General features: G+C 36.6%; 1 protein-coding gene across 6 annotated transcripts; it reads right to left on the bottom strand.

Moving 5' to 3' along the window:
• Positions 1 to 656: 656 nt before the first annotated feature.
• Positions 657 to 11,330, bottom strand: arfip2a (ADP-ribosylation factor interacting protein 2a). Of its 6 annotated transcripts, XM_065280842.1 has the most exons (11): positions 11,164 to 11,330; positions 8,211 to 8,315; positions 7,905 to 7,952; positions 7,417 to 7,525; positions 7,236 to 7,298; positions 6,545 to 6,625; positions 5,429 to 5,544; positions 5,110 to 5,331; positions 4,033 to 4,190; positions 1,313 to 1,487; positions 657 to 1,233 (listed from the first exon to the last, which is right to left on the bottom strand). In XM_065280842.1, exons 2-11 carry the CDS (start codon positions 8,304 to 8,306, stop codon positions 1,078 to 1,080), a joined length of 1,224 nt encoding a protein of 407 aa, XP_065136914.1. In that variant the 5' UTR covers positions 8,307 to 8,315; positions 11,164 to 11,330; the 3' UTR covers positions 657 to 1,077. The 6 variants fall into 6 exon arrangements, with proteins under 6 accessions (XP_065136914.1, XP_065136915.1, XP_065136916.1 ...); XM_065280843.1 differs by lacking the exon at positions 7,905 to 7,952; XM_065280844.1 differs by lacking the exon at positions 7,236 to 7,298.
• Between the last annotated feature and the right edge of the window lie 1,055 nt (positions 11,331 to 12,385).

The following is a 12,385-nucleotide window of genomic DNA, read 5'->3' on the forward strand; positions in this document are numbered from 1 at the left end:
AGTTCACACTGACGGGCAACTTCTCTACCTATTTTCTGGTGTGATGCTCGAGTCTGTCCCAAAATACGACTCCGGTGCACCCACGTGGACTCGCATCAAGGGTCCCTAAAGTCTGGACTACGTGATGTCATCAAAGTGTGGACTCTGAGGAGGACCACAAGTCCGGAGTGTGCCATTTGGGACAGGGCCATAGTGGCGGTGGAGGGTAGGAAACACAGCCCCGCCCCTCCCCCTGCCTGCAGAAGAGTGTCTGATACCAGGCACTGTTGCGCTTTTGGTAACACTTTATTTCGATAGTCCACTTTAGACATTTTACTGATTATAAGAAACTTTGCAACTACTTATCAACTACTTATCAACTACCAATCTTTAGATAATTAGTAAACTGTCTGCTTAATATCTACTAACACTTGATTGCGATGATATCTCAACAGACATTCAACTGTCTAGAAGTATCTTTGCATGTGCATGTCAACTTATTCCACTAACCCAAACCTCTTCCCTAACCCCAACCCTTACAGTCTACTAATACTCTAATGACAGTTAGTTGACGTATAGTTGCAAATTATTGAAAGTTAGTTGACATGTAGTTGCAAAGTTATTTATAGTTAGTAGAATGTCTAAAGTGGACTATCAAAATAAAGTGTAACCGCGCTTTTCAACCACATGGGGGAGCTGTAAGTCATTTTTACATGGAAACTACATAGTGTTGCTTTAAGAGGGTATTGCATCTGAGCTCTTTAAATGTTTAACACAAAGTGATGCCTAAACTGATTTGTACCAAGTTGTTTTGCTTTGAACAGCCCATACAAGATATATGCAAGTAAATTAAGGCAGCAGTACATTTTAACCACAGTTCATTTTCCATAATGTGTGTGAATAAAGTCAATATTATTCACCTGGAGATATTTTGGCTTTAAATAAACGGGCCATCTTTTAAGGGTTTGGCAACATAAAAGCTTCACTTTCTTTTACAGTACAGTATGTGCATTCTCATTCATACACATCCTATTTAAACACAGTTTACTTCCCAATCATCCGGTTTCCACTTCCATGTTTAAGTGTCTCTACACGTGATCACTGCTCCTCGAGCCACGATGGCTTATCAGATCCCGGTGGCTTCAACTTCACATTGAACTGTCTGAGAGTCTGTTCCAGCTGCTGCTGGTTTCCAGCAAAATACGCAGAGATGGCATTGTGAAACAGCAAGAGCTGTTTGTGCATCACCTTAACCTGGAAAGCAACGTAAACATCTGTAGAAACCCATTTGATGTGTCATACGAATTTAAGAGAATGGATTTTAACATGATACCTTATTCTCTTCCAGAAACTTGAGTTTGATGGTAACATCACTCCGCAGGCGTTCGTACTTATCTTTGTGGATCTGGTACTGCTGTTGAGCCGCATCGATACGCATGATGGCTGTGGAGTCTCGCGGACCTACACTCAGCTCTTCCAGGTCTGTCCTGTAGGCATCGTACTCCAGTCTAAAAAGAAAACAAGAAGGAATATGTTTATGAACACTGTATTAGATTTTTATAAAAGATAATAAAAACACAACTCATTTTCATCTTTTTTTAATGTGCACTGATGTAATGATAGGTATAGGAAGAAAGTTACTAAAGGCTGATTTATGGTTCTGCATAGAACCTACGCTATAGGCTATATGTAGGCTGTGCATAGCTGTGCATAACTTGACGTGCATCTCCACAGAATTGTGACAACGTGTTCATTCTATGCAGACCGCAAGCGTTGTGATCGGTCTTCTAGAATCTCTCTCGTCAGGACAAAAAAATCTGCGTTGCATTTCCTCATACGCATTTTTCCACTTGCTACACTAAAAACAAAGCAGTTTTTATAGACCCCAAACTTTTAAAGTGCGATGGCATAAGGAAATATACTTTTTTAATATGGAAAACTATATAATATATTTTTTTAATTTATGTCCTAACTATAGACCGTTTCGGCAGTAACAACATAAACAAGCCGCTGTCGCGGTCCGCACGTAACTTCCGGTAAACTCCGCTAATAATAAATAACAACAAAGTTCTTTAAACAAAGTTTATTTATATAACAAGCAAACAAAACAACACATAGATTACCTAGGAAACCAAAATATTTGTTATTTTCGACGAGGCATTTGTTCAAGAGATCAGTTTAGCAACTAGTCAGACCATTAAAAAAACGAAACCGGAAGTAAGGTTCGGATCCAGACGTGTATCACGTGCGTCCGATGAAACCGTCTATACATATTTGCTGTGTTTTTATAAAAATGTGTACGTTTTTTTACCTATTTACTGCACAATTTCTTAACTCTTTCACCGCCATTGACGAGATATCTCGCAATTAAGAGAAAACGCAATACCGCTATTATCATATTATAATTCCGCAACTTTTTAAACCCGGAAGTATTGCCCTATGGCAAGCAGCTGCATGTCCGTGTCTGTTTTAAAGATCGCTCTGAATGGGATCTCTATGAAAAGTCCATCACAAAAATTGAATTATCTCTGCTTTTCGCTCAAAATGTGATGTTTTTGTAGAAACCTACCCATATTCAAAAGCTGATTACAAAAGAACCACTGATGGTAGGATGAAACGTTTTTTTTTTTTTTTTTTTTGAAAGCAGAGGGTCTGTTCTTTCATTTGGTATATTGTATGCTTATATATTTAAAGAAGAACATTTTCTGGAAGAAAATAATGAAAAACGCTGGCGCTGGCTGGCAACTTTTTTTAAAAACGCTGGCGGTGAAAGAGTTAACCATAAATTGCCTCATCAAAATTTTTTGTTTTTTTTAAGAAAAAATAACTTAAATGTCAATCTTAAATCAATCTTAATTGTTTTTGGACATTGCTCTATGTGTTAGGGATAGAATACTGACATCTGCTGGTTTGTGGAAAAACTTCAGAAATTATAATTAAAGAAAGAAAGTGCAATGACCACATCTATCCAATCGAGGTCCATAGGGACTCAATTAATTTTCACTTAGTCTTTCTTGACTCTTTAACTTCTTCTCACAACTTTATGATATTATATATATATTTTGTGAATATATATTTAAACATTCTGAAATACATTTATGCTCCATGACCAGACCTTGGTTTATATGCAGACATTTTCAGATTCATAATGGATTTACTGTTATTTATTTGATAAACAAAATGAAATTTATTTATTTATTTTCCCATTCATTCAAAATGTAATATTTTCATTTTCCCTTCATTTCATTTTCAAATCAAGCCCAGTAATTGTGTGCATGTTTAGATAGATTATTTAGGAAAAGTCTTGGCGTTTCATGCCACTGACATGAAGGTAACACTTTCAAAAAATGAAGGAAAAGTCCAGAAACACTGATTAAGGGTTAAAGTCGTCATGAAACGTAAGTAGCGATTGTCTTATTTTCCCTGTGGTGACATATATCCGAGTGAAACGGCTTCTGAAATAAAAAAAAGGTAGGGCTGGATTTGAATTCAACCATCAAGAATTGATTGGATCGTTTGAAGTTGGGTCATGTTGTTAATTGCTAATCGCTGCGATCTTTCCCGGACCCCGCCCACCTGGCATACCATATGAATGGAAGTTAGGAGAGATTGTTTTGAGGAGGGGAGGAGATTTGTGTTTTTGATTAAAGATTATAAGGGCACATGATTTTTGTTAAAATAATGAAGCTAACAGATAAGTCATTTGTAAAAAAAAAATACCACAATATCCCCCCCAAAATTTGTTTATCATTTCGACTTTAACTCAAGCTGCAACAAAAGTCGCAATCTACTTACTTTCATTGCTGCTGTTGCTTCTCCAACATCAAGCTGCTTATTCTTTGGCTTTGCCTTGATACATGCTCTTTGTGGACACTGCCTACTAGCGATCCGCATGTCTAAGTGCACTTTGACGTGAACAACGACGTAAAAGTATTAATGAAAACCGACACGTAGCCTACGGCGTCGAGGCTATGCTGTAGGTCCTAGTACGCAGAACTATAATGAGCACTTAAGAAAAGTCTTCCTAAATCTGGACATAACTAACTTTTTTACCTTGCATTCTCAAACATCTTGATGGTCATTAGAGTGTCCTCCATAGTTTTGTTGACTAATGTATTAATACTGGAAACAAAGAAATTGATGGCACCAAGGAGCGTCTCTCCATTCTTGCATAGCAGTCTTTGTGTTTCTGCATTGTAGCCAAACTCATCCTGGAAGAATTTAAATGAGGTTTAGGTTAATGGATATAAACTATACATGAAACCATTAAAGGGATGTTCGGGCAAAAATGATATTAAACCCATGATTTGCTCGACCCCAAATCGTCTGAGATGCATATGTCCATCATTTTTCAGACTAACACATTTTCAGTTATTTAAGAAAATATTTTAGATCTTTCAGTTAATCAAATGTGCAAAAAATGTGCATCCATCCTTCACAAAAGAAATCCAAATGGCTCCACGATGATAAACAAAGGCCTTCTGAGAGTAATCCGCATGGTGTTGTTGTAGAAATATCCACATTTAAAACTTTACAAAACGAAAATAACTAGCTTCTGGTAATGGCGCCATTTTTTGGATTTATTTTGTGGAGGATGGATGCACATTTTTTGGACTTTACATTTGATAAACTGAAAGATCTAAAACATTTTCTAAAATAACTGAAAATGTATTTGTCTGAAAAACGATGGACATATGCATCTTGGACGGCTTGGGGGTGAGTAAATCATGGGTTTAATATCATTTTTGGCCGAACTAACCCTTTAAACAACAAAAATTATCCAGCAATAGAAAATATACCTGCTTCAATTCAAAATAAATACCAGGATAAAGATACCGTATTTTGTCTTATTCCTGAAATATGATGAGATTATATATTTCTGTTTAGTCATTTAATCCACTAAGCAAATTACATAATTTACCTATATTCCCAAAAAATCATCACTTGTTTCATCACTGCGTTTTGTGCATTGCTTTACTCAAAAAATTTGTTAAACATAAGAACTATTTAAAACTATTTAACACAATTCTAGTTCTTGCAATATTTTACATTATAAAATGTAGTAAGACACAGTCACTAAATAAAACTGGCCATACACCTGCAGCCAAGGCTGGGTCACTAAATGAGTACCTGAAGTTCTGGGGATTTTTGGCTAAGATCAGCAAACGTATCCCCAAGAGCTTGCTGAGTCTGCACCATGTTGTAGAAGTGGCTGGTGAGCGCTCGTGCGAGTCTCAGAATGCACTCGTACTTTAGTTTGGTCTCTCTTAGCACATCGATCTGCGCCTCAAGCTCCAGGTCCACTGTTTTTATACCACGGCCAAAACGCTCTGAAAACATTTGCTTGGTGCACTGTTGAACAGGAGACAGAGATGATACAAATTCATTTGAATATAAGGAGGAGTTACAAATGAAGTTATGCTTATCTACAGAAGTGCATGTTCTGAACCTTGTAAGTGTTGATGCTCCATTTTTTCACGCTGTCAAATTTCTCGACAGCTACTCCTCTTGTGGCTTCCTCCGAAAACATGGATGGGTTGCTGTTGCTATGGTGCATGCCGGGAGCTGACAAGAGATCATTTAGGAAGAGTTTTACTGCCAAAAACTGACACTAGCTGTGTTGGCCTTAGTGCGGCGCTACGCATATGACAAAACACTGGCAGCAGTGGCGGCTCGTGACTGCTCATCCGAGGGGCGCTAATTCAAAATAAGTGTTCGGAGTGTAATGTGTGTTGCTTGCGTTTTCAAAATTTGTGTTTGTTGCGTCATTGTAAACCATGTGCATCACGTGTTTTGTCAAAATAAGTGCCTGCTGCAATGGCGACAAAACCATTTATGAAAAAGACACCCTCAACGTTCACAAAACACACGCAAGACACTCCCTTAACACTAAACTCTGATTACACATGAGATTATGCAAATATCTGGCAAACGAGAGCATCTCTTTTATCATAAACCCTTTAGAAGCGTCTGCAGCAGACACTTATTTTGACAAGACACGTGATGCACACAGGATCTCTCGAAGCGCAAAACACATATTTTGAAAAAAGGAACCACACACATGACAGGCTACATACATGTTGTGATGAACTTCGCATCGAGCACCCTCGACAAAAGAAGTCACCGGCCGCCACTGACTGGAAATTCAAGTACTACAAGAACACTTCTGTAGTACTTTGATGTCATAAGCTGATTATTATTTTCTTCCTGCAAGAAGTGCATACTGTTAGCAGAAGGTGGAGTTTTGTTGTGGGCGTGGTCTAATACTATAGCCAACACTGACAGAAATTGGCTATTTCTATGTAAAAATGAGGTCATGGCATCAACAGCAAAGCGAAATACTATTTATAAATCTAAAAATTCAACATTGGTGCTCTCACTCATGTTATCGTGTCACCTACTCACCTATACATAAATCATTTGTTTGTTATAACCGAAACGCGCAAAAAAATAGATCCAAGAGTCCAAAAATAAAGGTGTGATGACGGTAATGAATATGGCTGATAATTATGGAGTGAAAGGATGTCTAGCAGTGACAAGAAGAGGTGGGGAGGTCCTGAGATACCTGGATAATGTCCCGGCTGGCTTGCTATCCGACTGGCAGCCGATTGGCTGGGTGGGATGACCCTTGACTTGGAGCGGATGTCTGAAATGAATGACATGGGGGTGAGAGGATGGGTGGAGGAATGGGATGGTGATTTAGCGAATGTGAAGAGGCCATTAGGGGTGTTGGGGGTAATAGGAGACATGTTCAAAACATTATGATTTCATAGACTGAAATAATATCATTGACCAAGCTGATGTTTGAGATAAACATTACAGAACATGTTTCCACAAAAAATAAGAGTAAAAGGTTAAAATATGAAGGTTTATACAAGCAAGGTGACCAAAAGAGAAGAAAGTAATGTCATTAAAGATGGTGATGTAAAAAGATGGAAGCAGATAATTAATATCTAATAATGCTGCTTTTACGGCATATTAATGTGTTTAGGCCAACCATGTTACTGAGCAAGACACACCATTCAAAGATTTATTCATCTTGTTACAAATATGTTTGCAGTGAAAAAAACATGCAATCCAACATGCCACTGTCCTCCATGCCACCCTGTAAAAAAGAGTCAAACGATTGTTAGAAAGCTGACTGACACTTTCTTCCCAGAGCAATTTATGGCCAATGACGGAAAGAGACTGAAAGCTGCAAAGATAAAGATAAAAAAAAGAGATTTTCCATTGAGTTTGCATGCGCACACAGACACCTGGTTTGGGGGCGTGGCCACATCTTCTTTCAAAATACTCCGGGTTGAAACGAATGGCCGGCCCTAAACGTACACGTCACAGAATCTTACACTCAAAAACCCATTATGCAAAAAAGTTTCATGACCCAAATACATCATAGTTTAAATATAAATGTGACATTTGAACAAAATAAAGTGTTACCTTTGATAGAACTAGTGGGTATGATGCCTTCTGCTGCCCCCCCATAGCCTCCAGAAACAATGCTGGTTTCATTCAGGTTGGGTCCAGACACCATCACCTGCTGCAGGTCCTAAAGGTTACAAGTACAGCAGACCAGACAGTAGCAAATGATTATTTAAAATGAGCAAATGTAATATTGCAGTACATTACAATTTATGTAGTACAAAATGTGCACACCAGGTAGGGAAAGACACAGTAAGGTATCAAATCCTAATACTGTACATTCTGCAAATAGTTTAGTTTGTAAACTAAACTATTTGCATGACTTTTTTCCATTTCTCTATGTATTTATTTGATTTTGTGACCTTCAAACAGCTCCTAATTTAAAGCTGAAATTTTCCCAACACATCTTATGATAATAACTACACTTTGTGCTAATATGCAAACACATCCACCACATTAAGTCAGAAGGAACAGGCCTACATATACACCCACAAACTCTCCCTCACCATGGACACTGGCAGTTTGCCTACAATCTCATCTAAGCTCCCACCAATCTGTGCAGAATGAGACATAAAGAAACAAAACGTGAAGATGAAGACAAAAAGAAAGACGCACACGTCCTTTATGTACCATGCACAACAGACCATCACATCCACTTTATTTGACTGTCATTATTTACAACAGTTTCAAGGCCTACTACATCTGAACCTCCCACACAAACTCATCAGAAAATGTCATGTCAAATTCATATTTAGTTTATGGCCACGTAGGTTGATCATTTTACACATCTATTTAATGGAGTGGACGCACACCTGCTCAAGACTGTCATCTTCTGCCGTCCTGGTGTCCCCGTTACTGTTGATGGGTATTTCCATAGTGGCAGCTTTGCTTAAAATACTGTCTGTCATGATGAATGTCTACAACAAAAGACAAATCATAAATAAGTAATCAGAGGAAAACAATTCTGAGCTCAAAAAAATCATAATACCTTAAAGACACAGTGCACATTACACAAAATAAAACACAGACCACATGAAGAAATACTGTAGTATAGTTTTCCCCGGTTTCACAGACAAGGCTTATTAAAGGATTACTCCACTTTCATAAAAAATCCTTATAATTTACTCACACCCATGTAATCTAAGGTGTTTATGTCTTTATTTGTTCAGTCGAAAAGAAAATAAGAAAATAAACATGCCAGGATTTTCTCCATATAGTGGACCTTAACAGTTTACAGTTTCAATGCAATTAAAAATTGCAGTTTCAATGCAGCTTCAAAGGGCTCTAAATGATCCCAACTTAGGCATAAGAGTCTGATCTAGCGAAACAATAGTCATTTTTGCAAAAAAAAAAAAAACCTTTTAAACCACAACTTCTACTTGCACTAGTATGTGATACGCAAGTGTGAACATTTGTCCATTGGAACGGTCCTCTTCCTCCACACTTGTAAACACTGGATCATAAACATCTTGGATTATCAGATTTATTTATTATGAAAGTGGAATATTTCGTTAAAGCTAGTCCTAGATTAAAACACATTTGGGAGATTCTCGCAAAATTAGACTTATGAGCTGTCATGAAACATTTTGATAAAAAAGTTAATGCTATCAAAATAAGAAGCAGACAGTTACAAACATCTCTTCATGTACTATTTTGCACATGATTTCAAATTACATCATACAAACTAATTTTGTTGTTTTTTCCACATTTAAAGAGAAAATTTTCATTACCGCAACGTGTCCATGACTGGATTTGGGTTCTTTGACATGGAAAATTTATAATTAAAAAATCTAAAAAACAAAAGGCTTCAGTTATACTGTAAACATTTACAGTAAAGAAACATGTGGTATATGTAGAGACAATAATAAAGAATATAAATGTGTCCAAGACCAATTTTCTCATCTTCCGCAACAATTTTCATTCATTGTTTAAGCCCTCAAGGAACTAACATTTTTTTTAAAAATGTTGGAAGGGACATAATTGACTGTGACACTCAAGATGGCTACCAGGTAAGCAGTTCTTATTTTTTCTCTCCAGATAAAAGTTACATTTTGTTAAGTTAAGAACTTTTTCTCATTAGTATTAAACACGAGTTTGTAAATGCATATATTTAATGTAATATCATGTTGCGGTAATTATAATTTTTGATAATGATAATCTGAAAAATGTAAATAATTCTATAGGAAATATTTTTAAATCCTCTAAAAATAATGGTTATAGTTGTTATAAGTTAAACTTATATGTGCAAAAAAAAAATTAGCTTCAAGAGCTTTTTAAAAATTCTGATGCTGGACACCTTCTAAATCTGGATTTCGTGAGAATCACCCATTTGAGCTGTCTCATCTGAAAATAACTTGCAAGACAGATCTTAAATTATGCCAGTGCCACTGATTTGTCTAAAGATACACAGCAGTAACGTCTTTTTCTAAGGCATGTTTATAAAAGATGCTTAATTTAACTAAGGCCTAGTTTATGTCTGCGAAACCAGGCCTTTAACACAGACTAAACTGTGGTTAATTGTAGTATACTGCTGTTCAAAACATTTATTTTGAATTGAGTGACAACGAAAACAGAATTGCAGTTTGTACGCTCTATCACAACATAATAATTTGAAACAAGGAGTAAAAAGCTAAACTTTCGATCTCAATGTTTAAATATCCAAAAATCAGGCCAAACACAGAATTTGTGCATATGTGCATCCCAAATAATAACTACAGTAGTTAACTGTAGTTATTATTCAGGATGCATTGCACATATACACATATTGTACATGTACATACTGTAGTATATTTAAATATATACTATGGTTATACTCAATAACATCATATTATCTAGAATTTTTTGCATAAAGTATATTACAGTATTTTTTCATGTGAAAGGCTACAATGCAAAATACAATACAGGCCTAGATCCTATAGTTTCCTGTTAATTTGCCAAATGCATGGATGTCAATGGCAATTTGTACATTAAAATGCTTAAAGGCTTATTCAAGAGCAGTACAATATAGTAAAAAGCAAAGTAAAACAGTAATCAAAATCCCACGTAATATATTGTAGTAAACTGTGATAAATTCCTAGATACTATTGTGTTTTTAAACTTTTCCACAGTAATATTAAATATTACTTCACCATAGTAATATTAAAGTAGTATCCTACAGTATCAATTCACTATAGTTAATACTACAGAGCACTACAGTATACATTAATAAAGTGTTGTAATTATTATAATGTACTACAGTATACTACAATTTACTATAGTTAATATTAAAGTATACCTTATTTTGTTTCATATGGGATAAACACAGCAATTAAAAAATACAATATAATATATACAAATAGATAACCATGTGTGGTATGTGTGCATATGTTTCTAGTAAACGGTGTGTAAAATAGCTATAAAATGCATCAGACTTTAACATTGAAGAATGCATTCTGTATCATATAAAATAATATATACATATCTTAACATACCATACACATACATACAGCCAATGTCAAATGCATTTAATTCAAACGCAGAATTCTCGGGCCTATGAAAGTCAATGCTATATAGTCGGGGGGTAAAATTGTAGCCATAACAAAAAAGGGCATGTGAAGGATTACATAAATTATACAGTGTGAATAGAAGCCATGATGTTATCCTGTCGGACTGGGTCTGGCATCCTCTAATCCCAGCTATGCCCATGCTGCTAACTTACGTGTCACATCGAGAGAGGAGAGAGATGCTTGACCTGTACAATCCATCTAAAGATGCACATTTACTCACCTGTGTGACGCGTATAACGCTGATCTGACGTGAAAAGAGACCATTGAATGTTAATCCATGACAAAACGCGACGTGTATGTTTTAATGTCTATTTAGACAGAAATAATCTCTGTCAATCCTATCCGTCGCTCGGTAACGCAAATCCCCTCCGTTCTCCGCAAACGGAAGTGACGACATGGGGCGAATTCCAAACGGTGTTTTGCGCCCTTGAAGGGCATATCGGGAAGGCAACGGCACGCAAGAGATCTTCACAGAGATACAAAGACAATTGCGTTTTTTCATTGGGCCAGTTTTGAAAGATTCAAACATACACTTTAAGAGAAATCCCTGAGTTACAACTTTATAGTTTCCACTATAAGGGCTATTCAAAGAAAGTAGCGCATAGGGATGTTCACTTCCGATTGGAATTCGCCCTTAATTGTACTTCAGGGCTGCTGTAGCGGTGCCGAAAACTTAAAAATGCATAAACAAGTTGAGTGTAAACAGAAATACAAATGCATACATCACGTTGTAGTTTTTTATTTTTAGTTTGTAATATAGAAGAGAACGAGAGAGAGAGAGAGAGAGAGAGAGAGAGAGAGAGAGAGAGAGAGAGAGAGAGGGAGAGAGAGAGAGAGAGAGAGAGAGAGATAGAGAGAGAGAGAGAGAGAGAGAGAGAGAGAGAGAGAGAGAGAGAGAGAGAGAGAGAGAGAGAGGCCGTTTCTCAATCTGAAGGGTGCAGCTATCAAAGGTCGCAATAAATACCTTCGAATGCAATAAACCCAAACCTGACTGCGAGGTAAGTTAGGTCCTGTCATGAGAAAAGGACAAGTGGAACAGATCCACGAACAGGATATAACTAAAACACTACATCATTGCACAAAAATACATGACTCAACTCTCCTTTTATTCTTTTTTAATTGTTAAGGATATATATAACTTTCTATACTTTTTTACGTATATTTGTTAGTAAAATGTTTATTTAATGTTTCTATGCTTTGTCAATGTAAAGATCCTGTAAGATGGGGGGGGGCTTAAATGTATACTCAGTGTGACCACGTGGTGTCAGTGTAACTTCAGGAATGTAAGCATCGTTTACAGTGCGGAACTGGTGGTTCAAGGCGTCCCAAACTTTTTATTCCTCTCATATAGCCTAATTTCTCAAGACCCACCTGAAAAATCTACATGTAAATATGAGGGAATACACATTCTTTTATTATGAGGATCGTTTTAATATGTAGTA

The sequence above is a fragment of the Paramisgurnus dabryanus genome, chromosome 8 (assembly GCF_030506205.2).
Source record: "Paramisgurnus dabryanus chromosome 8, PD_genome_1.1, whole genome shotgun sequence".
Taxonomy (NCBI): Eukaryota; Metazoa; Chordata; class Actinopteri; order Cypriniformes; family Cobitidae; genus Paramisgurnus; species Paramisgurnus dabryanus.

Bases quoted from the DNA above. Each gene is read 5' to 3' on its own strand.
- arfip2a (XM_065280842.1), bottom strand. From the start codon at position 8,306: ATGACAGACAGTATTTTAAGCAAAGCTGCCACTATGGAAATACCCATC. The intron at 7,299-7,416 runs GTAACACTTTAT...GTGTACGTTTAG, and splicing joins ACCCACTAGTTCTATCAAAG to GGCCGGCCATTCGTTTCAAC. The intron at 1,488-4,032 runs GTAAAAAAGTTA...TTTTCTTTTTAG, and splicing joins AAGATGTTTGAGAATGCAAG to ACTGGAGTACGATGCCTACA.